This window comes from Pituophis catenifer, unplaced genomic scaffold (genome assembly GCF_029215685.1).
Source record: "Pituophis catenifer annectens isolate HBS135680 unplaced genomic scaffold, rPitCat1.0.hap2 SCAF_1, whole genome shotgun sequence".
NCBI classification, from domain to species: domain Eukaryota; kingdom Metazoa; phylum Chordata; class Lepidosauria; order Squamata; family Colubridae; genus Pituophis; species Pituophis catenifer.
In genome coordinates this window covers 282,295,398-282,323,075 of record NW_027256881.1, presented here as the reverse complement: position 1 = coordinate 282,323,075, position 27,678 = coordinate 282,295,398, and the positions used below count along the sequence as shown (strand labels likewise).

Genomic DNA, 27,678 nt, shown 5'->3' with positions numbered 1-27,678 from the left:
GAGAAGCAAAATGTCTTCAAAGAAAAACCAGAAAGTCCAGTTGCCTCTTGAAAAAGCACATGGACAACCATGACCTGGATGATTGAGAATCTCCATAGACAGTACAAGCTACAGCAAACAGATTAAACTGAAAGAACAATTGAACCAGACAAAAAAATTGAAAAATTGAGTTCAGCCTCTCACTCTCTAACTATTGAAGATGGAAACAGGCTACAAGTGCCTACGCCAATCTGAAGGTTCAAAAAAGCTCAGTTTTCTAGGTCTTGGCATACTTGGGTAGGATAAAAGTTGGGGAATATCATCCTATGGCACCAGTGCAGATGATAAATAAGGACTTGTTTTGGCTTCTTCAACTGTTGTCAAAAAGGGGTTCCATAGAAATTGGCCCTTTGAATCAACCGAAACATTTAATTTTCTACTTGCAAAAATACAGGTGAATACAGAATGATACATCTGCCTTAACACAACTGACTGAAGAGTATTGTGATTTTAAAAACTTTGTATTTTATTTGCCCAATGGTTTTAACAAAAGGATCCAGTTAATAAGAAATTTAAATGTATTAAGCGCTCAGAGATTTTAGCACATTATTTTGTCTTCAAACTTCAGCTACCTGATCTAAAGTGATCTAGGCAACAATAAAAATGCAACTGTGGAGCACCATACAATGTTTTATTACAGTCTAGTAGTAAAAAAGAAAAAAAGGAAAAAACATGGGTCCAAAATACTTACAGCTGCAGAGGTCTCTTCTGGCAGCAGGATTTTCACAGCCTCAGGGGCCTTCTTCCTACAAAATCTAGAAATATATATATGTGGAAATGTTTTAAGAAACAGTTACCTAGGCAGGTTAACTTTTCAGGAGCAAAGGGCTGCATTTTGAATAATATACCAAACCTTCAACAACAACAAAAGGACAAACACTTAAGATAAAAAGCATCATTTTAATTATGCAAAATCAGAGCTAAAACCAGAATTAAGTAACATTAAAATTAGGACTTCATAAAGCATTCAAAGATGTGATTCACCATGTAGGTTAGAAAGTGAAGCACCATTCTTTGAAGCACTAAAGCAGCAACATCTTTAGGAAAATGTAGATATAGAAGCTGTGAAACCTGTTTCCAGCTATCTATTGTGCGTACCCAAACAGCTCCTTTTTTTGACTAGAGGTTCCGGAGGAAAGCATGGATATTCAGATCGCTGGAGATAGCTTTTGAAGTAACTGCATGAATCTTCAAATTGAAATGACTCTTTGAATGCTTCAAGGAGGATTCCTTTTGCTGAGGTCAAAAAATTAAGCAAAGTACCTATTTTGAAGTACCTCTATACAGCCCTAATGACAAATAATGCAACTGAGCATCAATATTCCCACAGGTCATCCACTCCTTTTATAGTGACACCATACAAAAAAATAGTGAGCATAAATAAATATGCACAGTGCAATCAAGACAGTTCTCTCTACCTAAATGAATTTTGCAGAGCACATTTTATTTGCAAATAAATGTCATAATAGCAACTCCTGCCATAGGGCAAATGATAAGGAATTTTAATTACGGATGTTGCTGTTAAATTCTCTAATCTATAATCAGAAGCATGAGATCAAATTGTTTCATACTGCTGGAAAAAGCTCCTAAAAACATTCTACATTTTAAGGGATAAACAGACACCAAAAATATTTTTAATCTAATAATGTTCCTCCTTACTCTTTGCCTTGGATAAGAGCTTGTGCTCCTTCTTGATACAATTGCGAACATACTGCATCCAATAATTTGTCATGATTGCCATCTTCTGCCTTCATAGCATCTTGCAAAATGACTTCAGCTCTTTTAACCAGCTCTGCTACCAGGGTTGCCCTACAAGAACCAAAATTTGGAAGATGAAGGAGGAGGGGAAAAACCCAGCCATCTCTTGAACTTCATTTCTCAAGGTAACTTACAAAAGTGCTAAATAAAAAAACAATGAAAGCTGCTCAGAAATAATCAGAAGCAATCAAACACAACAAATTAAGATGTCAGGAATTTCTAATTTTAAAAAAGACCCCTGCTCTTACTTGATATGCTTGACACAATTTGATCCAATTCTCTCTGCCACAAATTCTACTGTTCTCCGCAGAGATGGGGACTGATTGTGAAAGAAGGCTTGTTCCAGATCTGCCTATTAAGAAAAAGAAAAGCAAGAACCCTCAAGAAATTATAATATCCCAACCTATCTATTGCCTCCGAAGAGAAACACTCGACTCTCAAAAGTAATTTGCTTGTTCCTTTTTTAACCTTAACATTCTTTTTTTTTAAAGAGGGAAGAAAGAATGAATGAGAAATAAAAATAAAATAATCACTGCCGTCCCTGCAAAAGAGCTGAGACATAATTTTTCAAGACTGTACTTTTTCCTACTGGCACCACATTCAAATGTTCTTCACTTGATTGCCTACGTCTTTTCTTCTTTATGTCAACTAGAATTAACTATCTTCTACATGCTTGTCACCAAAATAAAGGGGTATATGATGTTCAGGTTTTTATTTAAAAGAACACTCCATTGAAATAAGTCTGCATAGAGTCATAATGCAACTATAGGAAGTAAATTTATCATACCAATATATCTAGAAAACTCAAGCTTTCTTTATAAGGATGAAAAAAGAAAGAGCTGACCGATAGCTACAGAAAAAGCCATCAAGGTATAGCATCCACAATATTTGAAGTTGTAGATTGAATTCACTGAAGGAAGAAAATGGAGGTGCTGCTTGCTAGAATGTCTTTCTTAAGAATGTAGTAATTGCTTATTCTTAAGCAGTTATTACATTCTTCCATTAATGCAGAGATGAGCATGGCAACATAGTGAGTACCATTTACTCACTATGAGTAAATTATGTCCTTAAATACCCATAGTAAAGGCCTCAATGAAGCCAGGTACAGAGTTGGATAGGAGAGGGGCTGGTGATATTGAGGAGACTGAATCCTGGAAAATGCACACATATCTATAGGTAGTTCTTGACTTACGACCACAATTGAGCCCAAAATTTCGGTTGCTAAGCAAAACAATTGTTAAGTGAGTTTTGCCACATTTTACGACTTTTCTTGCCACAGTTTTAAGTTAAGAGAATCTTGCTTCCCCATTGACTTTGTTTGTCAGAAAGTCACAAAAGATTATCATGTGACCCCAGGACACAGCAACAATCATAAATATGAGCCAATTGCCAGGCATCTGAATTTTGATCACGTGACCATGGGAATGTTGCAATAGTCATAAGCAGTGGTGGGTTCCAACTGGTGTTACCACCGGTTCGCTTCATGCACGCACTTTGCGCCCGATCGGCAGCTCTGCTCAGGGTCACGTGACCAGAAAGGAACACGGCAGAGTCCTGATCGCTGCATTAAAGTATCCTCTGTCAAATGCATAGTGATTCTGCTGCAATCCTTATTATTGCTATAAAACTGGATGTTGCAACTTGCATAGGATGCCCCTTACCTGAAGTTTTTGCTGAGTGAGGGAAGGCTTTGGAGCTAAGGCCTCTGTAGCAGTTGGGGTTATTTTTCTTATATAGCCACCATTTTTTCCTCCACTTCCCAACACAAAAGAAGACAATAATTTTCTCAACTCACCTACGGAAAAGGAATACTATGTGTTATACATGGAGCACAAAATGGATGGTGGTGGTATAAAACACAACCTCAGGGTGACATCACCCAGATTTTTCATCTGAAGAAAACTGTAGTCACAAATATCCCACAGGACAATTTTAAAGGAAGGTCAGTGCTCAGCATTACGTTTTTGGATTTATCATTCAAGAAGTAGCATCACCACTTGGCTTTGAATGCAAATGGATGGAAGTTCACTATTTGGATATCCAACTTTATGCATTTAATACATAATACAAAATACAAAAAATACTGCCCAGGGTTACTCTGTGGTTAAGATGGGTGGCCAATAATTTTTATAAATAAGTACTTAATACACATAACTAACTTCAACTACTTGCTTCAAAACAGTTCCTTTAAGAGTTTCCAAGTCAGGAAGTATTTAAAGTACACAAACATGATGTAATAGACATAAACACAGCTATTCATTCTTACCCTTCAAAGTATTTAAAATGTAATCAGTCACAAGTTAAGGTTAGAATAGTAATTACATTCAATGTTACAGTAAGGTGTGAACATTAAAGCAAGAATGTACTATAATATAATGTAATAATACAATATATTGTAATACAATGTAATGTAATAATGTAACATAGCATTAGAATAGCATAGCATAGCATAGCATAGCATAGCATAGCATAGCATAGCATAGCATAGCATAGCATAGCATAGCATAGCATAGCATATAATATTCCTGTATTGCTTCAGAAAGTAATAATTTCTAGTCAGGCAATTAAACATTCTCCATTGGGATTATTTGCAATCCCAAAAAGAGAAAAAATTCTCAAATCTTGTTTTTCCCACAGAATATACTCTGAAATAAAAGGCTCACCAAGGTAAGGACAACAGGTATAAAGCAACTGTTGATCAACCAAAGGCACAGAATCCTAAGAAAAAGGGGGGAAAAAAGAAGTAACAGATTCACTTTCCAATGATATATAAAAAATCATAGAATGCTTTTCATCTGCAGATCACTGCTATGTGAGAAATGATGTAGACAGTAGCATTAGCCAATTAGCCAGTGTGTATCTACTGCATATACGCGCACTACCTAGGTGCTTATAGACACAAATTTACCAGATCCTGAACTGTGGTCACGGACTCCAAAGACAATTCTTCTGATCTCACTTCACCAGCAAAGAACAAGTTTTCTGGAACAGTCGGCACCTGGAAGGCAAGTCCTGAACAGTTAATCTTCCAGGGAGGAGACGTCCATAGGCTCACACTAGTATTTCTACTTCATGTTTAAAAAATACAAGAGAATGCTAGAAAAGGCCTCTCATTTCTAAAAAATCTAAAAAAAAACCAGTAGCATACTTGAAAAAGCCATCCTAAAACTGCGAGGATCAGTAGCTTATTCAGGAAGCACATCTTTTTATCTTCAGAAAGTAGCAGATACCTATAAAAGAATGAGAAGAAGAAAAAAAAAAACCTTGATTGTATTAATTTGACCTCTTCCTACTATGTCTTTATTCTTTACATCTTACATCTTAAAACAGGGGTCCCCAAACTTGGCAGCTTTAAGACTTGTGGATTTCAACTCCCAGAATTCTCCAGCCAGCATAGCTGTCATAATGTCTTAAAACATTAGGGCTATAAAGTCCATCAGCATTAAATCCACAACTAGATTTAAAAAATTGGCTATCTAGAGATTGTACATTAAGGGAGGGTTCTATACATTCACAAAAGGACTAACATTTCTATCTGGAGAAATTATTACAAACAGAAGATATTATGCTACATCGACTATTGCAAGTTGAGCTTAGTGCAGAGTCTAACAGCATCCTCGATACTTTCTCCTACTACCTTTTACTACAGCAGCCATAGTCTGAAGCCTGAGAAAACTGTTGTAAAATAAAGCTTTAAGCTGCTTTGTGAATAATGAAGTTGCCATCGCCAGTCACAACAAAAGTTTTACCAGGGCGCCCCCAATCTGTGTTTCAAAAATTTATTTCCTTGCAGCAAATCTCATCAAAGCGTTGCTTTGTATGTTTTTACCTGTATAGCTGCAACAGCAGAGCAAATATTTTCTCATAGTAGTTAAGAAATGGGGCAATATAATCCATGAGAGAAAGAAATTCAACCACCCACGGTACAGTCAGAACCATACATCGTTTCTGAATGGACTGTCTCAACAACTTGAAAATATCCAGCACAGGATGGGCCTGAGAGAGAGAAAAGAAACAGCACATTGGGAAAATATTATCCATAAATCAGAAGCCAACTATTCCAACTTAGTTTTATTATACCACAAAGTATCAACAAGTCATGGGATTTTGAAGATTTTTGGGGGGATGGAGTGCTACCCAATCTTACCTGCTTTCCAGCTCCATTCGCCTGTGTGTAGGGCAACAAAAGAAGACTATGTGACTACCAGTATTTTTAAAAATGCAATCAGATCTTCCAACTTCTCGGGAAAAAAAGATCTTACAAAGTTAGAAGGTCTGACTGAACTTTTTTTTTACTGGTAGTCACATGGTCTTTGGTTGCCCTGCATGCCAGAGAACAGAGCTGGAAAGCAAGTTAGTGAGAGAATTGTGTTTGCTGCAAGATTTTGCAGGAGGCCGTCCAGGTCAAAAACTGTCCATGAGCATCCCATTTTTGCTAGCAGAGGCACCCCAGGCCAGTCCTTTGCTATTTCCAGGCCGGCCGCATGGGCCAGATCTAAGCACCTCGCAGGCCAGGGGTGAAATGCTCCCGGTTCGGACCAGATCAGCCGATCTGGTAGCGATGATGGCCGGTAGTTCGGAGAACCGGTAGCGATGGGAGCTAGAGGCTCCGCCCACCAGCCTTAGCCTCTGCACTTTCTCTTTCTGGGTGCAGCACTTCTGCTTGTTGGGCCACTTCCCCGCAGCGCTTCTGCTGGTGCCACCACGCAAGCCTCCCATGAGGAAAAAGAGGGAAAAAGCAAAGCGGCTGGCTGGTGAAGGGCGAGTGGGTGGCGGCTCCACTGGCAAGGCTGGAGTCGGGAAATGGTGCATTCCCGGACCCAGTTGAGGCAGGCGATGAGCAGGCGGCAGCTCCGGGGCTTCAATGAATGGCACATCTCTGGGCCCCGACCCAAAGCGAAGGGAGAGCAGGTGGTGAGCGGGCGGCAGAATAGAAATTTAAAATGTTTTCCTAATGGGTTCTGTGGGTGTCGCTTGGTGGGGGGGTGTTGTGACTGAGTGGGCGTGGCTGTGAGTGACATTGAGTTGGCCACACCCACTTAGTCACAGGACACCCCCCACACACCAAGCCACGCCCACAGAACCGGTAGGGGAAAATTTAGATTTCACCCCTGCCGCAGGCCGAATCTGGCCCACAGGCCTTGAGTTTGACATCCCTGGGCTAGGAGAACTGAAAAAAAATCTCCCTCTCTTATAATATGCTTCCTAAGATAAATGCAGCTGATTACATACATGGTTCCTTAATGTGATTGCTGACTCCAAGAGATCTCCAGTTGCTGGTTCTGATGTGCGGTATGGCAAAAAGACAAGGAATCCCACAAACTTAGCCAGGAGTCGAAGGCTCATAAGAACGCTGGCAAAATGCTTCTTTTCATCCTGAAATGAAAAACTTGTGAAACTTCTTACAATTGTCATCCAAAAATACCATAGTTATTTTAAGGGTTCCACACAACAATTGAGACATAGAGAATGTGGTCTGATTAAGGATGACCTAATAAAATTTCAAAAGCAAGATTCAAATAATGGTCTTCCTCATGTACAGCTCTGCCACAACACTATAACTGAATATGTGATGCAACAACTGAAAATAATTGTTGTTTCAAAATCAAGAGAACCCTTCATGCTGTATAAGTCAAAGCAAGTATGTGACATCCAATCATTTAAATTTAAAACATATATTGGATTCAGATGATAGTTCTTTGCATTCATTGTCAGAGGCGATCAAGAAAACAAGACAACTGCAGTCTTCTTTAAGAAAACCAATCCTTTCAATTCTGTCTTCTACCTATTAGAAGCAGTGATAACATCAAATCAAGCCTGACAATATAACATTATTTTTTTCAGGAATAAATACTACCAGTGGGAATGGGCAAAAAAGCAATACCCAAAATGAAGCAGGTGTCAACTTGCAAAGCTTTCAAGTTGCCATGAGCAGGAGGGAGGGAGAACTGAAGTGAATTCCATACATTTTTTCTGTCCGAAATCAGAAGGAGGGTGTTAGGTTTCTCAGCCAGCCAAAGTGGGTAATTGGAGAATGTGATTTATGACATGGCCAGGGAAGAGGGGAGAGACAGGGTCATAGGGGAACGTAAATCTGCGTCCTGACTGCATCCCAGTATTGCCGGAATGTTGCTCCAAATAAATGACTATATTTCCTTTGAAGTTTGGATCATGGCTCATGAATTCATTAGGGCATCTTTCGGAAACTTGAAAGCAGGTATGTTTTGGGAATTTGTAAAACTGTCCTTTTACAACAGAAATATGCACACCTTACGTCTACTGAAATAAAGTCCACATTTGGTTTTCCTTTTCCACTCAAAAAAATTCACTTGTATTTGCAAAAAAATAAAAGGCTAAACATCAAAGCCATTTCTATTAAAATAAGGCATTCTGAGGCATTCCAGTGATCATTATACTCACTATTCTACTTATTTTAACAAGAATTGCAGGCACTCCATTCAAACAGCCAAACAAAGAACTGACTCAACAAAGGTATTTAAATAGAGCTGCGTGAATGAGATCTACCTGTTCGCTCATTGCTTCTCCATCATTGGGTTCATGTTCCACCAAGGCAAAGCTGTCCAGCTCAAGTATCTGCAGGCACAAACTGTCTACCAGGTGTTGATTAAATCGGTAGCTTTCAAAAAAAAACAAAAAACAAATCAAAATTGGAATGAGATTTGAATGTATGCATATACAGGTAGTCCTTGACTTACAACCACAATTGAGCCCAGAATTTATGTTGCTAAGTGAGACATTTGTAAGTGTGTTTGGCCCCATTTTATGACTTTTCTTGCCACATTTGTTAAGTGAATCACTGCAGTTGTTAAATTAATAACACGGCTGTTAAGTGAATCTGGCTTCTCCATTGACTTTGCTTGTCAAAAGATGATTGTATGACCCGGGACCCTGCAACCATCAGAAATATAAACCAGTTGTCAGGCATCCAAATATAAATCAGGTGACCATGGAAATGCTGTAATAGTCATAAGTGTGAAAAATGGTCATAAGCAGTGGTGGGTTTCTACCGGTTCAGGCAAACCGGTAGCGGCAGTGGCGGTAAGCTCCGCCCACCCACCTGAACGTCATGTTCTGCACATGCGCAGAAGCGCTGCAAGCGAAGTGCGCGCGCATGCACATTCACAGTTCCGAACCTGTAGCGAAGGTAAGTGAAACCCACTACTGGTCATAAGTCACTTTTTTCCAATGCCATTGTAATTTTGAATGGTCACTAAATGTACTGTTGTAAGAAGAGAATTGTCTGTATTTAAACAACTTATTTTCACTTCTACAACTCACAAATTTCCTTTAGGGAATTCCTCCAAGGTACTCTGTGTTGCACACTTAAGAAACGTGTCAGAACCAAATGCAAAACTATTAAATGCCTTTACTTAGTAATACACAGCTTAAGTGAGTGGCAAAAGCAGCTCACCTCCCTGCACTGAGGATGAAGTCCCTGAAAAACTGTTGGCATCCTGGGAAAGAAGGAGGAGGACAAGGTCCTCTGATGCTCTGAGGAACAAGAAATCTCTCTTGCAGCCTCTTCAGTCGGTTCAGATTATCTGAACCCAACATGTTAAGGACATCCTGGTCTGGAGTATCTCCCCAACTTGTGCCTCCACCAACTGATCCTTTACACATCTTTGAAACAGAAGGAAAAAAAAAACAGACAGAAGAACAATATTTTGCTAAAGAGCACTAAGAACCCCACAACTATCAACAAGTTTAATTATCATAAATATCTTGCTATTACAAAGCAAAACATCTTTATTTTAAAAAATGCAACCACAAACCTACCTGAAGAAGCTGTTTCTGAAAGAGCCGAGCAAAGTGACTATAGTTACAAGCTGCTGAAAGATGTGCCATCATAACTCTGCAAAACAAGAAACAAGTGAGTGTTATTATAAATAAATCAGGAGTTACCATATTTTTCGGAGTATAAAACGCTCTGGCGTATAAGACACACATTAGTTTTTGCGGAGGAAAACAAAAAAAAAAATCTGCCTCTGCCTACCAACATCTATCAGTATTCATCTGGCTAGGGTCCTTGCAGCAAATAGCAAACAGCCTGGTCAGCTTCAGCACATTATCGCAGCCTGATTCAGCACGAGCAGCTGATTGGCGGTTGGATCAGCCTCTCGGAATACCACCAATCAGCTGTTTCAGGATGACTGCAACGCGCAGAGGCCGAAAATGGCTAAAGGGTGGGGGCCAGTGGGTGGCTTAGGCAACATTTGCTGTATAAGACACTTTGGGGGGGGGGAATGCATCTTATACTCTGAAAAATACGGTACTATTTTAGAATATCTATGGGTACTAAGAAAATAACAAATCTCTAAATAACTTGAGTAATTTTAAACTATGAAATATTGGTTTCAATAGTTCCCCCACCCCAAATCCACCCTATCCTAGAACCACACTTGGTGACCTTAAATCAGTCACTCTTTCTGAGTGTTATTTTTGGAAAACTGAAGCACTGCAATGTAGTTTTGGGGGAGGGGGAAAGAGCGAATTGATAAGCCTCCTACAACTTTTCTAAATATATTTTCATATTTACACTCCATCCAATAAAGTCACGAAAAGAGAAAGAGCCAATTTTTTGCTCTGCATTAACCATAACTAAATTACAGTAGTGTCCATGTGCCAGTGCAATCTCTTTTAATTAGAGAGTATTTACTACGTTGTTTCTGAAAATCAGTTCCCGGACCTCTGTTGGTTCTCTTTGGGTTCCAGGATTTCTTTGGAGGCATTTTTTAATCTCTTCTTTAACAAATTCTTAATACACAACTACATTTCATTTGGTGTCATTATCAAAAATATGGGTGATTTTGTCCTTACAAGTTCTGACCTTACAATTTCAAACCATATGAATTTGTTACATACCTAGGGATTTCTTGCAAATCTTGGTATTGAGATATTATTAGATCAGATATTCTCCAATGCTTTCCAAAATAATCATTAGTTATCACCTACTGGGCTACAAAGAGGTACAAAGACTCTTTTCTAATGATCCTTGTCACTATTTTTGTAAATTAACCTGATTCAATTATTGTATTAAAAGCTCTTACCTGATCCTATCTCCTAGACATTTCTCAAAATCCCAACCTGTTTTTTCAAAGTTATCTTCCCATTCACGCAGCAATTCATAGAAAATATCTCTATTGAACAAGATAGACATATTAGTGTCAATATCTGAAAATACAATTATCATAATTTGTTATATTATTCTATCTGCATATCAGCCCCATAATTATGATAGAATTTCACCAATTCTTACAATAATATTTTTGTTGCAAAATTTAAATAAATTAAATAGGCATTCTACAAGAATCTCCATAAAGTTAAACAACCTAGCAAATGTATTTATGGCACAATGTTATATAGACTTCTTCAGAAGTAGATATCACTGGTTTTAAAGTATAAAAATAATAATAACTCTTGAAGGCATCAGATTTTTTTAAACACAAAATTGATAAACTAAAACAACAAGGTTAGCATACCAATAATACAATACAAATATGAGATTGTGGCATAGACAAATTGAACAATAAGTAAATAAATAATGCAGGATAATCAGGTACGTGTCTTCTCCACCATAGCGATGTATATAACAATTGTGGCTAACCCTTTGCACTGTTTAGTCGTTTCCCTTTTAGCATTGAACATACAACACAGTTTAGGAATTGCAACTATCGTATAGTCAGACCATGTATAATTGATACTGGATTTTATTACAGATTTTAGTTGTTATTTATTATTTTATACTAGAATTCTTAAGTGTATATATACTGAGTGCTTTTATTTGTTCTGGTCTAAGTTTATAATAATAAATTGATAGAGGTAATTAAATAAGAAGTGGATTGTTTTGATGTTAAAACTGGGTAGACTATATATAAATAAAAAATAAAGTTCATTAAAGGAAGAAGAATTGAATATTTACAGAAAACTATGTTTTCTATAAAACATAAGACTATCAAAAAGTAAACAATTACATTCTTATAGAAATATTACTATCTTCTTTTCTTTCAGAGGGAATTTGCTTTTGTAATTAGCATCAATTATTGCAATTCAGTAAAATGTATGGAAGAGCACTTACTCAAATTACAGTATTATTTTTAAAAATGATTGAGGAAAAAAAAATCTGGTCATAAATGACACATAACTTTCAAGTTTAATTACTATGAAATCTTTTTCTTAAATCTAGGGTTTGTGAAACTAGATACAAGCATTAGGTGGTGCGTTTCGCTATCCTCAAATACTTACTTTAAGCATTCTTCACTGTTATGCCTAACCTGCATTGGTAAGGTCTTATTAAGAGGATGTACCTAGGTGACAGTAGTGGATTGCTACTGGTTCGCCCTGGTTCAGGCGAACTGGTAGCGGAGGTAGGCTCCCCCCACTTGCCCAGACGTTTCTGCGCATGCACAGAAGTGTTGCGCACCCACGAGCAAACCGGTAGCGACAGGTTTTGAAACCAGCCCCTGCTAGTTGACTGTTGGATTCCAACAGAACGAAGCAAGTTTTTTAGCAGCAGAACATCCCCTATCCCAGTGGTGAAATCCAAATTTTTTTACTACCGGTTCTGTGGGCATGGCTTGATGGGTGTGGCAGGGGAAGGTTACTGCAAAATCCCCATTCCCTCCCCACTCCTACGGGAAGGATATTGCAAAATCTCCATTCCCACTCTACTCTGGGGCCAGCCAGAGGTGGTATTTGCCGGTTCTCCAAACTGCTCAAAATTTCCGCTACCAGTTCTCCAGAACCTGTCAGAACCTGCTGGATTTCACCCCTGCCCTACTCCCTTTTTCTAAAATTTGAATCCTTGCTTTGCAATTGTGCTTTTCTCATTGATTGCTAGCCCTGAACCAAATGAGGAAAAATCCTGCCTTGGAAATATTTAGCATCCATCTATTGGCTGCCCCTCAGAGAGGGAGGTGTTTACGTTTGGTTAAAATGAGTGATAGCAACCTCAGAGGGGTAAAACAAAGGGGCTACATCTTCAGAAGGTTCCTTTTGGGAAAGCATAAGGATAGAGGCCAAATGCTTGTGCTCTGGTTGAAGGGTTTGGCGGGTCTGTTCCTAGATGACATCCGAAAGCAGCAGGGACGCAACTATGAAATAAATTTTGCATCCTGGTGAGACTGAAACCCTAGGAAGCAGAAGCTGTGCAGAAAGCCAAGATATTGCTTTAATAGATCTGGTAATTCACTTAAATATTAGGAGCAGCACACCAAATAAAAATACTCTTCCTTGTCAATCTGTTTGGGGTTGGTATTGTAGTGGGAATCCTTGGCTGTTATCCTGTTATGATTCTAGGCTGAGTGGAATACATCCTTTTCAAGACTTGATTTTCTTGTTAAATATATCTTATATTTATTCAGCCTATGGGAGAAGAGTAGGATTTACTGAGCCATAGGCAGCAATTACCTTAGTAGCTGGTAATAAAAGATGTCATATTTCATAATCTGTTATACAAAAGGGAAAATTAAGCGTTGAATAACTATTAAATGTCAGTTCTCGGGTCTTGTTTTATCTCTGGGAAGAATGCAGTTTTTCTCTTTTTAATGCCAAACTAAAGTGGAAATCATTCACAATTTCCTTAAAGAAGAGGAAACCAATTTGGCTTGCGTATACCAAGAGGTTTAGAAGGGTTCAATTAGGGTTCCTGTCAATACTGGGTCTGGCTGGACCTAGAAGAGTCAACTTGCTGGGTCAGTAAACACGATCATCCCAAAGCACAGGGGTCTCCAAATCCCAGCCCATGGCCAACTATCGGGACATACCCTATTCGGAACCGGGCCACACAAGAGGCGGGCCGGGATATTCATGCAGCTGCACTCGTATGAGCAGCACCCCAAAAGTTTCTCTTCTTTCGTACATGCTCCTGATGCTCCAAAAGCAGAGCAATGAGAGCAGAGGCTGAGTGGGATGAGCGGGCCCTGCTCAGCTTCGCCGATTCACTGAGGCTGCCTGTGCAGGACACCTGATCTGCTTTTGGACCATCGGGCAGCCTTGGTGAGTCTAAAGGAGCGCGAGACTGCGCCCCCAAAGGCTTTTCTTCTCCACACCAAAAGCTTTTGCAAACAGACGAAAGGCTTCAGGGAAGTGATCTCGTGCTGCTTCAGGCTTTCCATTCTTTGCAAAATTTAAAATTTTGGCATGGAGAAGCCTGAAGGAGAGCGAAACCGGCCCCCAAAGTCTTCTCTTCTGTCTTGCGTGAGTGAAGCTGTGCGTGTGCATACTCGCACGCACCAGCCCATCGCTCACGCAGCTCAGTTCCCCTTTCCCTCCCCCAGCCAGGCCACCAAGCCACAAAGGTTGGGGACTGCTGCCTAAGCACCTTTTGCAACCTTTTTCAAAGATGGCCTCATAGTATAATGTTGAAACGCAGGAGCTGCTGTGGCAACAGAGACAATTACAAGGCATATGGAAGAAGGAGAAAGGGAGTAGTACAGGGCCCTACTCTTGTTTTGTAATAACAGTTTTGTCTACTAAAACACAAAAATATTCAAATGAACTAAGAATATGGATTTGGAAGTAATTCTCTTGGAAACAATATGTTCATATGTTCAAATTTAGCAATCAAAACAACTTGTTAATTATTTTTTAATTAAATTTATTATTATTGCAGCATTTGATGAAGGGAAACCAAAAGTTCTTACCTTTGTTTCTTGAATATGTGAAATGCCTTATCACTGGAAAAGTTAGATCGATTGTCAGTTTCTGGTTGAAAAGAAACTGACTGCACACATGAAGGCAACCAGAGGGAGACCTGTTAATTGCACATAATGATAAGTAAGCAGTTCTCCATTTCAATATACAAGTCTCTCTAAGCAAAGTATGCAGAATCTAGCCTTAAAGTTGGAATTGCAATCTGTTCTCTTTACTATGCCTTAGATTCATTGCTAAAACATAATGGGGGTGCTCCTCTGTCCTGGTCCTGTTAGATCTCTCAGCGGCTTTTGATACCATCGACCATGGTACCATGCTGCACTGGTTGGAAGAGTTGGGGGTGGGAGGCACCGTACTACGGTGGTTCTCCTCCTTTCTCTCCGACCGGTCGCAGTCTGTGTTGACGGGGGGGGCAGAGGTCGACCCCAAGGCCCCTTATATGTGGGGTGCCACAAGGATCAGTCCTCTCGCCCCTTTTGTTCAACATTTATGTAAAGCCGCTGGGCGAGATTATCCGTGGTTTCGGGGTGGAGTACCATCAGTACGCTGACGACACCCAGCTGTACATCTCCACCCCAGACCACCCCAACGATGCCCTTGAAGTGATGTCCGGTGCCTGGAGGCCGTACGGATCTGGATGGGGAGAAACAGGCTCAACCCATCCAAGACCGAGTGGATGTGGTTTCCGACGTCCCGATATAGTCAGCTGGTGCGATCGCTATTGGGGGCAAATCATTGGCCCCCACGGAAAGGGCTCGCAACTTGGGTGTCCTCCTGGACTCACGGCTGTCTTTAGAAGAGCACTTGACAGCCGTGACCGGGAGGATTTTTCATCAGGTTCGCCTGATTCGCCAGTTGCGTCCCTTTCTAGATTAGGACTCCTTACGCACGGTCACTCATGCCCTCGTCACCTCCCGTCTGGACTATTGTAACGCTCTCTACATGGGGCTCCCCTTGAGGAGCACTCGGAGGCTCCAACTGGTGCAGAGTGCGGCAGCGCAGGTGGTGACAGGAGCGACGTGGCGCTCCCATGTAACACCTCTCCTGCGCGAGCTGCACTGGCTCCCGGTGGTCTTCCGAGTGCGCTTCAAGGTTTTGGTTATCACCTTTAGAGCGCTCCATGGCTTAGGACCTGGTTATTTACGGGACCGCCTGCTACCACCAATAGCCTCCCACCAACCAGTACGCTCCCATAGAGAGGGGCTCCTCCAGGTGCCGTCGGCCAAACAATGTCGACTGGCGGCCCCCAGGGGGAGAGCCTTCTCTGTGGGGGCACCTACTATCTGGAACGAGCTCCCCCCGGAGATACGGAGGATCCCAGATCTGCGTACCTTCTATTGCGCGCTCAAGACCTTCCTATTTCATCAAGCTGGCCTGACCTAAGTCTTTCCCCTTTTTAAATGGAAATTTTAAATCTGGTTTTAAATTATTAGGGTTTTAAATTTGTTCAGCCAAATTATTTAATTCGTTTTAATCTATTTTAAATTTTGTATTTATATGTTTTATTCTATGGCTGTTCACCGCCCTGAGTCCTTCGGGAGTAGGGCGGTATACAAATTCAATAAAATAAAATAAATAAATAAATAAATAAATTTAAGTCAACTTGTAGCAGTGCAATCAAATGACTAATTTTAAGCACCCTAATCTACAAAACGTGCTTTTGTTATTTCATGTGCTGCTCTTATTCTATACTATACTATTACCATTACTATACTATTATTCTAATAATAGTATTCCTTTATTGTTCAGTTAATTGTAAATGCCATTTATAAGGCAGAGGGAGGTTCATGTGCACACTTGAAAAAGTTGTATGCACAAAAATATGTCAAGAAAATAAACAACACAGGCACTACCAACTGAAGAAGCAATCATTTTTGTCTCCAAGAAGTAATTTCCAAGATGTTTTGCAAAGCCCTTCCGATATTTGCTTCATATTACCTTTGCTGTTGTGTTTTCGTAGGCTGCCGTTAGCCTCTCATGCAAACCAAGGGAAAAAGATGCAATTCGGTCATTCTCAGCCAGGAGCTTCAGCGTCCCTTTCTCTAAATGAGAAACAATTCTGCCAAGAAGAAAAGAACACTTTGATACTGCATACTAAATCCAAAGAGGATGAATTCTACTGCATTGCTACTCTTTATATCCTCCACTGACAGTCTGCATTCTGAGTTCTGTCACCCATTGACTGGAATAATGCTGAGAGCAACATCCTGCTCAGGTAAGATTTAGGAAGCTGCTGAAAATCTTCCTTTCTAAGTGGGGCTTTGATGCCAAGGGAGAAATAATGATAGCCATCTTTTCTCTCTTCTGGATTTTTTTATTGATGTGGGCTCTTTATATGCCAAGATTGCTGTTGGGTCCCTTGTACATTGCCCAGAGTTGTGTGATATAAAGAGATAAATTTATGTTAAATAAATAATTAAAATAATAGAAAAGCTATGCAGCCTATGAACAGTTTGAAATAAATACCAGGTGTGAAAGTATCTCCTTTCTTATGAAAGCAGCTAAATCATTGCACTTACTCAAATTGATAATCCAAAACTTGCACAGCAAAGTAAACACAATTGTGTATACTGTGAAAGTGCTGCCTCTCAATCAAATCTGTAAACAAAATAGGAAAAAAAAGCACTTGAGGGAACTCATTCCACAGAATTCAGGCTGGTCAAGAACAAAGACACTACTTCCAGGACTGCCATTTACCTTGAACACCTAGGAAAGAATAACTACCAAAGGAATTATACAATGTTATAAAACTCTTCTCAGCAGATAGCATCAACTGCTCAGAATTTTTATTTTAAATACTCTTATTGCCCAAATGAGGAAATAAGCTAAAAATCTAGATGTTAAACATGGCTTCCGATTATATAAGTATTGGAAAGCTAAGGTTAATGATTTTCAAATGATGCATGTTAAACCATTGTTGAAAGCTGCCTTGCAACATAACATGCCCAGTAAGACCTTAATAGTAATTTCTGAGTTTTTTTAGTTACAGTGAAAAGCTATTCTGCAGCTTCATAATCAGTAAAAGAGCCGAGGTGGCACAGTGGTTAGAATGCAGTACTGCAGGCTAATTCTGTTGACTGCCAGCAGTTTGATTCTCACCGGCTCAAATTTGACTCAGCCTTCCATCCTTCCGAGGTCGGTAAAATGAGGACCCAGATTGTTGGGGGCAATATGCTGATTCTGTAAACCACTTAGAGAGGACTGTGAAGCGGTATATAAGTCTAAGTGCTATTGCTGTTTAAGCTAAAAATAAATTGTTCAGTCCATTTAAATGAAACTTTTCCAAAATCTCTTACTTTTCTTAGTAGAATCCTTCTAACATTGTTTACTATCATATGTGCTATAATATACATATCACATATGACATCCAAGGATTCTTATATCATGTCTGACCTGTATTCTGTTCCATAAATCCCATGTCACTCTCCTTATCTTCTGCAAAGGAAGTTCCCTTTGCTGTTAGCAGCTGCAATACAAAGAAAATCTCTGAGAAGATATTTGGCACGAGGTTTTCTGCAAAAAAAAAAAAAAAAAGTAAACAAGAATAGCAGTCATCCAAAAGGTTCCCTCTGGTGTTCATTACCGGTAGTCCTTGACTTACGACCACAATTGAGCCCAAAATTTATGTTATTAAGTGAGTTTTGCCCCATTTTACAACTTTTCTTGCTACAGTTGTTAAGTTCTTAAGTTAGTAACCCGGTTGTTAATTGAATATGAAAGTCAAGAATTGAATATTCAATTCTTGACTTTGCTTGCCAGAAGGTTGCAAAAGGGGAGCACATGACCTTGGGACACAGCAACGGTCATAAATATGAACCAGTTGCCTAGTATCCAGATTTTGATCATGTGACTATGGAGATGCAGCAATGGTTGTAAAGGAAAAACGGTCACAAGTCACTGTTTTAAGTGCTGTTGTAACTATGAATAATCACTAAATGAACTGTTGTAAGTCGAGGACTACCTGTATTTTAAAGAAAAGTACGATCTATGTTTAGATTAAAAAAAACTTTTATATTTTAAAAAGAAGCAACATATAATGCCTTTTAAATCATTGATAAAATATATGTAACTAAAAATAAATTTCAAGTTAGATGCTAGGGTTTATTGGTTTTACCCAATAAAAAACTGCTTTAACAGACTGATTTGACTTTCAGGAAAAAAAATGTTTACTTTTATTATTTTTACATTATTTTACACCAAAATATCAAGGACTTGCACTTGCCGAATGCAAACGACTAGTAACCTATAACAGTTTCAGAAGCTGCTCTCTGCATAACAAACTGGAGAATGAGAAAAGGAAGCTATCTTGAAGAGAAAATGACTATCCCTGTTCAGCTCTGCCTGGATACTATACCTAAAAGCCTACTCTCAAGAGAATACAGCTATTACTGTAAAAGAATAATTTCCCTGCATTAACCTAAGGTCTGACTTGTCTTCCTCTGAAGCCTTTTTGCAAGCTAAAAAAGAGTAATACAATCAGACATTCCAAGAACTCATTTTAGCATAATGCTATTCTCTTCTGTAATAATTCAGGCTTGCTATGATTAATTCATGGCTTGGATTAATCAGAATTGTTCATTCTCATTGAGCAAAGCTTTGGTACTATCTTTTCCTGTCAAACAGAATGACAATTACATAAAACACCCTGTTTTGTATAATGCTAAACCATAACCAATAGCCCAAAATGTCACATAATATGCTAAGATTCCAACCATATTATGGCTTAATATAATATTCTAGTATACAGAACAATGCAAAAAATATAAATGGTTTAGTTTTGGCTTAGCCGCTGTTGTTCATAAGCCATGATTTATTACAGGTAGTCCTCGAATTTTGACAGCAATCCCAATTACTATTGTTAACTAAAATGCAGTGGTCATTGGATGAGGTTCTCCTTGCAATTTCCTGCTGACTTCCCACATTCAAAGTCTCCCACGAGGCAGCAGCCATTTATTTCCTGCTGACTTGCTTGCGCATGACATGCACAGGTGCCGGGGGGGGGGGGGCTGAGTGACGCAGCACGAGTGCAGTGAAGTTTGGGCTGGTTTCTGGGTAGAGGGTAGGACCAAAGGGTGCATGGGAGTGTGGAGGAAGTATGACAAGGATTGGGCAGGTTGCGTGGGGAAGTGAGGGAGGCATGGCTTGGGGAAGATCCTCAGGGGTGCACAAATGGCAAGGGAGGTGCGGCAAGGGAAGATTGGATCGCATGAGCAGGGGAGTTGCAGCAAGGCTCAGGGAAAGTGCTATGAGGGTGCAAAGGCGGCATAGCAAGGCCAGAATTTCAAGAACTAGTTGTAACCAACATTCATTCAGCACCATCTGAATGACAGTTGGCCACAAGCTACTCAGAGTCACAGGAGCGAGTTAGGCAGAAAATAAATTTAATAAATAAATAATACGTCAAGCCCTGCATGTAGCAGTGACAGTCAATGTACATAATTTGTATGAATTAATTAAAAAATTAAGTTGCACAGAATTCTATTTCTCAGCTTTCCAATTCCGAGTATGCATTATTATAGCAGTTATCATTAACAGGATGGCGCATAATACATATATAAGTTTGGTGAAAGAACAGCATTGTACTCTTATCAGCTTTTTCAAAGCAAGATTCATTTGAAATTTCATCTCTGATAAATGTCTGTGCATACACATCGTCATTTTTGCTCTTCTCTCAAATCGATAGAAATCCCAAATGTTAATCCATTTCAATTTTCCTACCTGCTATGCAAATGGAATAAAGCTCAGCTAGGTGTTCCAGCTGTTTTCTGTAAGTCACTTTGTTGACATCAGCTGAGGCTACCAACTGGTTTTCAGTTTGGAGAGATGCATTCCAACCAGCATTAGATTTGGTGGGTGTGCCAGAATCCAGAGATAAACTTATAGAGGAAGACGTGTGATGGAATAATTTAGATCTGTAATACAAAAAGAGTAAATGGCCACAGAATTATCAATCATAAAAATACTAAGGCATTACCTTCTCTACTACATCTGCTGCAGGGATGAAATCTACTTACCTTTCTTACTGGTTTGAAAGAGCATGTGTCGCGCATGCGCGAGCACAGAAGGTAAAAAACACATTACTTCCTGGTTAAAACCAGGAAGTAATGACACCCGGGTGGGTGGGTGGAGCTTTGCTCTACCATCGCTACCGGATCGCCGAACCACCGGCCAAGATCACTAACGGACCGGGCAATCTGGTCCGATCCAGGAGCATTTTACCCCTGATCTGCTGGATTATTTCAGACATTTATCCAGAAGTTTAAAAAATGCAAAGTCTTTAAGAAACTTATCTTAATACTTTTTACTATTTCCTACAGCATGTTTATACCAAATTTCAGACCAAATCTGAAAATAAACCCAGTTACTTATGAATCTAAAAAAACACCGAAGAGAATAGTTAGAACTTGCAAATCACATCTCTATTAAAAGCAATGGAGAAGTCATTTTAAACACAGTATGTAAGATGTTCTACTTCTTTAAGAAATGGGTCTATGACAACTCGCCGTAGCCAACTCACCACGGCCAATTTGCTGCGGCTACCTCGCCGGGGAACAACTCACCACGGAACAACTCGCCACAGAACAACACTTACACTAATATAGAAGAAAAGTGGAATATAATCTTTAAAGAAAGGATGCCAAAGGGACAAAATCAAATGTGAATAACAAAAATTATTTTAAATAATTAAATTGAATTGTTGAATTGTCTTGCAGCGAGTTGTCCTGTAGTGAGTTGGCCATCGCAAGTTGACTCGCAATGGTTGGCTGTGACAAGTTGGCTGCAGCAAGTTGTCCCATTCCATTAAGAAATGCCTGAACTCATACTGTCAACCCATAGCATCTCTCTCTCTCTCCCCTTGGGCACCAGATCACAAATTCTATTACCTTTCTTTCTTCAACATCTCTCTTTCTTCCTGAAGGCTTCCTGTAATAGAAGTTAAATTCATTTCCTGAGAATCATTAAGGTTCTCAGAACTTGCTCCAGACTGAACTTGAGAGTTGCCAACGGGTGTAGAAGTGAAGCACATTTTGGGCTTGGACAGAGTTCTCTCAGTACTCACAGGAGTAGGATTTATTCTTCTTGATGGTTTGGTTTTGCTAAAACCAAAAAGAAAATCAGTTCAAGAGACAGTAAACCTTTTCAATATTTAAGATATAAGAAGATACCTGATGGTTCAAGCCAAGGTTCTAATAATACAATATAGTTTCCTAGTGACTAATAAGCTTTTGAGGAATACGTAAATAGGATATGGGTGCAATAACATTCTTTTTCTTTTTCTCCATTCTGAAGAAACTGAAACTAATAAATATATTGCTACTGATATTGGAAACAGAATCTATCCTTAATGAATGTTTGCTACATGTTATAGTAGCAATTTCCACTGTTTTTGTTCTGTGATCTGTGAATACTTTTTATCTATTCCAAATCTACCATAATGCAACTTTATTGGTTGCATAGGATTCTAGTATTTTGTGGGAGGGGAGAAATGTTGATTTCGGTATCAATTTTTTTCAATAGCATGCATTATTTTCTATAGTTTAATTGAATTCTTCCATACTCATCTTTTTTTCTACAATAAAAACCCCAAAGAACAGTAAGATTTCATAATAGAAATTGCTATAGTCTCTTAACAGTTTCCTTCTTCATACAGATAATCCAAAACTATGATATTCTGCAGCCATCTACTGGCAACTGGCAAAATACTTTAATAAATTTAATGTATTTATTTTTTCAATAAATTAATGCATTACTTTCCAAAAGCTCAAGTTAATATTCTGTAACCTCTATACCAGTGTTTCTCAGCCTTGGGAACTTCAAGATGTGTAGACTTCAATTCCCAGTCATCCTGACTTGCTGGGGAATACTGGGAACTGAACTCTGCACATCTTAACATTCCCAAGGTTGAGAAACATTGTTCTATATGATTATTCTATCAAATATGTATATTTATCAAGAAATAATTTTGTTAACTAAATAGATTTTACATAAAAGGATATACTCATATTCCATGTAATATCACAGATCAATATTTTGGCTTTAGCTGTTGAAATGAGCATCTGTTAAACACACTTATCTGAAGCAAAGTTGTAGAGAAGGAGAAGGCAATTTAAAGTCTTAGTAATAAGGGGACTGAAGCTAGATAATCAACAGAATGATTTTTTTGCCACAGTTGTTAAGCAAATCACTGAAATTGCTAAGTGAATCATATGGCCATTAAGTGAATCTAGGTTCCCACATTGACTCTGTTTGTAAGAGTGATTACAAACAGAGTCAATATAGTGATTAAAAATGGTGCTCACATGACACTGGAACAGTGCATCAGTCATAAATGCATGCCAGTTGGAAGCACCCAAATTTTGATCACATGACCATGAGTATGCTGCAACATTGCAAGTCTGAAAATGATCACAAGTCACTTTTTTAGTGCTGTTGTAATTTCAAATGGTCACTAAATGACTGGCTGTATGTCAAGGAGTACCTGTACATATATTTGGGTGGCATCAACATACAGTATTCATATAGACATTAAATAATAGAGGAAAACCCTGAATCCTCTAGTACAGGGATGTCCAACTCATTTTCATTGAGGGACGTATCAGAGTTGTCTTTGACCTCGGGGTGGGCGTGGCCGGGTAGGTGTGGCCAGCTCAGCATCACTTGTGTCCGGGGCACCTGTGGTGGCCAAGTGCTAAGGCAGGACTTCCCCCAGACCCTCCCTCCCTCTCATTATAATCTCCTTCCTTTCTTTTCTTCTTTTTCCTTCCCCTTTCCTTCTTTTTCTTCCCTTGCTTTCTTCCCATCTTTCCTTCTTTTCCTTTGTCTTTCCTCTTTGTCTTTCCCGTTCTCCTGTTCTGTCCCTTCTTGGATGCTCAAATGCAAAAGGGGAAACATTTCTCCTTTTGTTTTCTTTTATTTTTAGTTTGTTTTGCTAGCCCTCTGCCAGTGAAAATGGAGTTCCATTTTCGCTGGCAGAGGGTTGCAGGAGGCCGTTGCAGCAGAAAACGGAGCCCAGGAGGGCCACATGCGCCCCCCTCCCCAAGCTCTGTTTTCACTAACAGAGGCACCGCGGGCTGGTCTTTCACTGTTCCCAGGACGGCCCCATGGGCCAGATCTAACCAGCCCGTAGGCCAGATCCAGCCCGCGGGTCTTGACTTTGACACCCTGCTTGAAATTTTGCTTCAAGTCCTGCATTTCTCTAAAAGTTATCTTGCCATCCCAGAAGCAGGACATTTCCTTTTCATCGGAATTACCAAGATTTGAGAACTGAGACTTACTTTAATTTTCCAGCAGCACTCATGGGTGGAAACTCCTCCAAATCATGTAAATTAAGCTGGTCAGATGGTGAACAAGTGGAGACAAGATTCATTTCACTCGGTTTCTTCTGTCTCAACGAGAATGAGGAACTTTCACTTTTTACTTCATCATTTGTGTTTCTTCCTACATCATGTCCCATTGGCCGACTAGAACCACTTGTACAATTGCTTCCTTTTCTTCTGCTTCGCCTTATTGGGGCAGCAACAAGAAAATTCCCCAAGTTTGTTTTCTGAGCAGATCGTCTCTCACTGCGAGAAAAAATAGGGCTCGAACCCACACTTGGGCTACTGCTGAGATCCACATTTAAGAGATCACTACTGGAATTCAGTTCACTTGATCCATTAACAACTGAAGATCCATGCAATTGTGAAGCAGAAATACTGGTATTTGGAGACTGCAAGCCAGTAGGAACTCTATCAAAGAAAAGTTGTCCCCGACAGCTACTAGTATGGAACTTTTTTTCAGATCCAGTCCTTTGGTTTCTATAGCTACTAGAATTTCTCAAGATCTTGGAATTTGGAATTTTAGCAGGGGTAGATGGTCCATGGGTCAATATCTGACTAGTCTGTTCCCTGATGTAGTTCATCAAAAAAGGAACAAAGTCTTTTTGAAGCAAATTAAGGGCAATAAGTTTGGGGTGAATTGGAGTGTCCTGTACAAACAAATCATAATACACATCAACTGATTTATTTTAATCTGAATTTTACTTCAGACATGCATAACTTTATGCATTTTTTACAAGAATGAGCTCAGTTATGAATGTCTATTATAAGCATACAAAGCAAAATGAAACTATTTCAAAACCAAATCCCTCAGGTAATCTAAAACCAGAAATCAGAGACTTATTGTAATTTATTAAATCATAATCCCTTTTCCTCTCAAACGTTTACCAAATTAACAGATGGTAACAACATGTGATTACACGTTGTTCTATCAATATACATTTTTAAACATTTTGGCATTCAGCTGCCAACTTGGAAAAGCACCATTCCATATATGCTGATATTTATATAAAATATTTGTTTACCACAGTGATTTCCACCAGCAGTTTTTCTCTTTTCAATGAATGTCAGAATGAAGACTTTAATTTTTTCCACTTCATTACTACAGCAAAATTGTTTTCTACTCTAAAGAAATAGAACTGTGTGGAAGTCAGCAAAACAATAAGGTATTTTTCACAATTTATATCAGACTTTTCAAAAGAAGATTGCGAGCAGATGAATATTACTAACTGTCCAAGATGGATTCTAATATGTAAAAATGCCATAGGAAAGCTTTCATAGAAGCTTGTTTTGGCTGTTTCTACCAGTATTATTAAGTCTTCTATAATCAGAGTACTCATTTCCTTTGCAAATATATCTGTCTTCTTTTCTGGATAATTTAAGCTTCATATATGAAAATATTTTTTATTACACTTTCATTAAACTAATCAGAATGAAAACTAAGCATTAGGTTTCTTGTTTTTTCAATTTACCCCATGTACATAAATCTTGGCTACAGATGTTCTTTCGTTACAGAGGACATAGGAATAATGATTTGGGCAAAATGCTACAGTCATTTCCTTTCATGGTAAATCACTGGTAACTTTAGCTACTTCCATCTGCAGGAGAGGCTAAACAGGAGCAGACAAACAGTTATATACTTGCTCGTTACAAGTATGAAGAATTCCAACGTAATACTTTGTGGCCAAATGCATTAAATCCAGAATCTGCCGGTTCAGACAGAATGGTTCCTTATATCCACAGAACATTTCTAAATCAGGGATCCCCAGTCCTGGGTCTGGGGATCCCAGCCGCTGCATGTTGGGAACCGGGCTACGCAAACAGTGGGCGAGCAGGGGAGTACACAAAACTGCATTTGTGCAAGTGGCACATGTGCAAAACCATCCCCTCCCTCCCACAACCACCAGTGTGGGTCCACAAAGCTGGAAAGGTTGGGGATTGCTGTTCTAAATCATGTATAAGCTGCCCCATTTTCAGTCTGGACGGCCTCCTGCAGCACTCTGCCGGCCGAAATGCCCTCCCCCCCCCAGCATCCCGTTATGGCTAACAGAGGTACCGCAGGTCCTTTGCTATTTCCAGGCTGGCCCTCTGGCCCAGATTTAAGCACCCCACAGGCTAAATCTGGCCCACGGGCCTTGAGTTTGACACCCCAGTGCTAGAGGATTTTAGTCTTGCTTTGCAACATGCAAGTTTCCTATTTGTTTCTTAAACATGTTTTTAATTTGGAGCAGAATCTTTTGAGCATGGAGGAAAGATGTCCAGTCCCTATAGGCTTTATTTTGTGTATCTGAGTTTGCTCTTATTTCCTTTTATTTCTACTTCCTTTAAGTTTTTTTATTGTTAATTTTAACAATATGAGTTTAATAATTAAAATTAAACAATTAACTGGCACTTCTTTAGCATCTCTAGACCAACAACTGGCATTAAAAATCTTATTAGTTCCCATGCACCACCCAAAATACAAAGGCACTGAAGATAAAGACAATCTTTTGAATGACACTAAGAATGCTTTAATCAGCAATGCATTACTTAATTACTGTAATCACAAGAGAGCCATTTTAAAATATCCTATACAATAACCAGTGTAATAAAAAGACAATCAAATATTTGTTCAAACAGCTGCTTATAAAGGCAGTATAATTTACTTTCCAATTACTAGGAGTTGCTGAACATTGATTTATTCACTGGTATAGGAAACACTTTTGCAGTGTTAGGCTGTAATGTTGCTTTAACTGACCAAGCAAGACACATACATTGCGTGTGTGTGTAGAAACTAAGTACTCATGTCCAACATTAGTTCTCTAGAAAGCAAACTAGTACAAAGACTTCTTTATGCTTAGTTCAGGAATTCTACAGTTCTTCCAGTTATACATTTTCATACCTAAGGAGAATTATGCTTGTAGGCCCTATGCCATCTCCTGATGATTTAGAAAAGCATATTAAAATTGATCCTTGATCAGCAAATCCTAGATTATATTTAAGAATGGCTCTAGCCAAGCTAGATTGATGTGACCGCTTCTGCTATTTGACATACAAGCAGTTGTTATCTATTTTTTTAAATTTGCTGCAGGTGCCATAGTAACTTGATTGGCTTTGGATACAATGTTACTTGACTCCGCACAGGAAAAGACAATCCCGTTGCTTTCTCCCTTTCAGGTAATCCAAGATCCAGGCATGTTTTGATTTGCCAAAAAAACTTTTGTTTTTTGTAAAGAACTCATTCTCACATGCGCAAAAGACAGCAGACGCATATGAAAGATGGTTTTCATTACATGTGCAACTCTGGGCGCATTTGCTTGGGAATAAGTTTACTCTGACTTTTCCCAGCCTTATTTCAAGTGGGAAAATGTACACCCCCCCGCCCCCCAGGAATGGGTTGCAAAGACAAGGCTGACCCTCGGCCAAGGCTAACCTGCAAACACGTACAGGTCACTGAAATTGGGGAAAGGATTGCACGGGATCTCGGGGTGAGGATTGCGTGATTCCCCCAAGATAAAGAGCGGATTCGCACACATCATGGAGGCCCCGGAGGTGCCCTGTTCCGTAGCCTCCAGGGCCGCGCAGGAGGGGCACCTAACAGGCAACTATTCCTGCTTTTTCCCGCTATTCTTCCTCTGCGGTGCTTTTGAAGGCGAGAAGAAACTTCACCGCCCCCGCCAACTTCCCGCCCCACGGAGGGCTAACTTAAAGAAGCTTCGCTGTCGCCAAAGCGGGTTGCGCGTTTTTACCTCTTCGGCGCAGCTCTGGCTTGACTTCAGCCACCGCACCACCGCGCCGGCTGCCACCTCGTCCCGCAAGAGCAGCTCCAAAGCAGCCGCCATCCCACACCGCCCTTAGGACTTAGAGGCGCCGCTTCTGCAGGCTTCGGGGCAGGCGCGCAAACACGCCTCGC

The 27,678-nt window shown here is 39.6% G+C and overlaps 1 protein-coding gene across 3 annotated transcripts in view; it reads right to left on the bottom strand.

Annotated features, from left to right (window-relative positions):
• CDAN1 (codanin 1) overlaps positions 1-27,674 on the bottom strand; it is a 34,468-nt gene extending 6,794 nt beyond the window's left edge. For all 3 annotated transcript variants that reach the window (XM_070939853.1, XM_070939845.1, XM_070939861.1), the window contains exons 1-21: positions 27,515-27,674; positions 23,745-24,436; positions 21,354-21,566; positions 20,188-20,381; positions 17,863-17,982; positions 16,989-17,067; positions 16,408-16,528; positions 14,460-14,569; positions 10,866-10,955; positions 9,595-9,670; positions 9,230-9,438; positions 8,323-8,434; positions 7,030-7,173; positions 5,627-5,793; positions 4,946-5,027; positions 4,706-4,795; positions 4,461-4,515; positions 3,459-3,592; positions 2,046-2,149; positions 1,699-1,848; positions 731-794 (exon numbers count right to left, since the gene is read on the bottom strand). In XM_070939853.1, the coding sequence (XP_070795954.1) occupies positions 731-794; positions 1,699-1,848; positions 2,046-2,149; positions 3,459-3,592; positions 4,461-4,515; positions 4,706-4,795; positions 4,946-5,027; positions 5,627-5,793; positions 7,030-7,173; positions 8,323-8,434; positions 9,230-9,438; positions 9,595-9,670; positions 10,866-10,955; positions 14,460-14,569; positions 16,408-16,528; positions 16,989-17,067; positions 17,863-17,982; positions 20,188-20,381; positions 21,354-21,566; positions 23,745-24,436; positions 27,515-27,607 (3,099 nt within the window). In that variant the 5' untranslated portion in view covers positions 27,608-27,674. The remainder of the gene's footprint in view (positions 1-730; positions 795-1,698; positions 1,849-2,045; positions 2,150-3,458; positions 3,593-4,460; positions 4,516-4,705; positions 4,796-4,945; positions 5,028-5,626; positions 5,794-7,029; positions 7,174-8,322; positions 8,435-9,229; positions 9,439-9,594; positions 9,671-10,865; positions 10,956-14,459; positions 14,570-16,407; positions 16,529-16,988; positions 17,068-17,862; positions 17,983-20,187; positions 20,382-21,353; positions 21,567-23,744; positions 24,437-27,514) is intronic.
• Between the last annotated feature and the right edge of the window lie 4 nt (positions 27,675-27,678).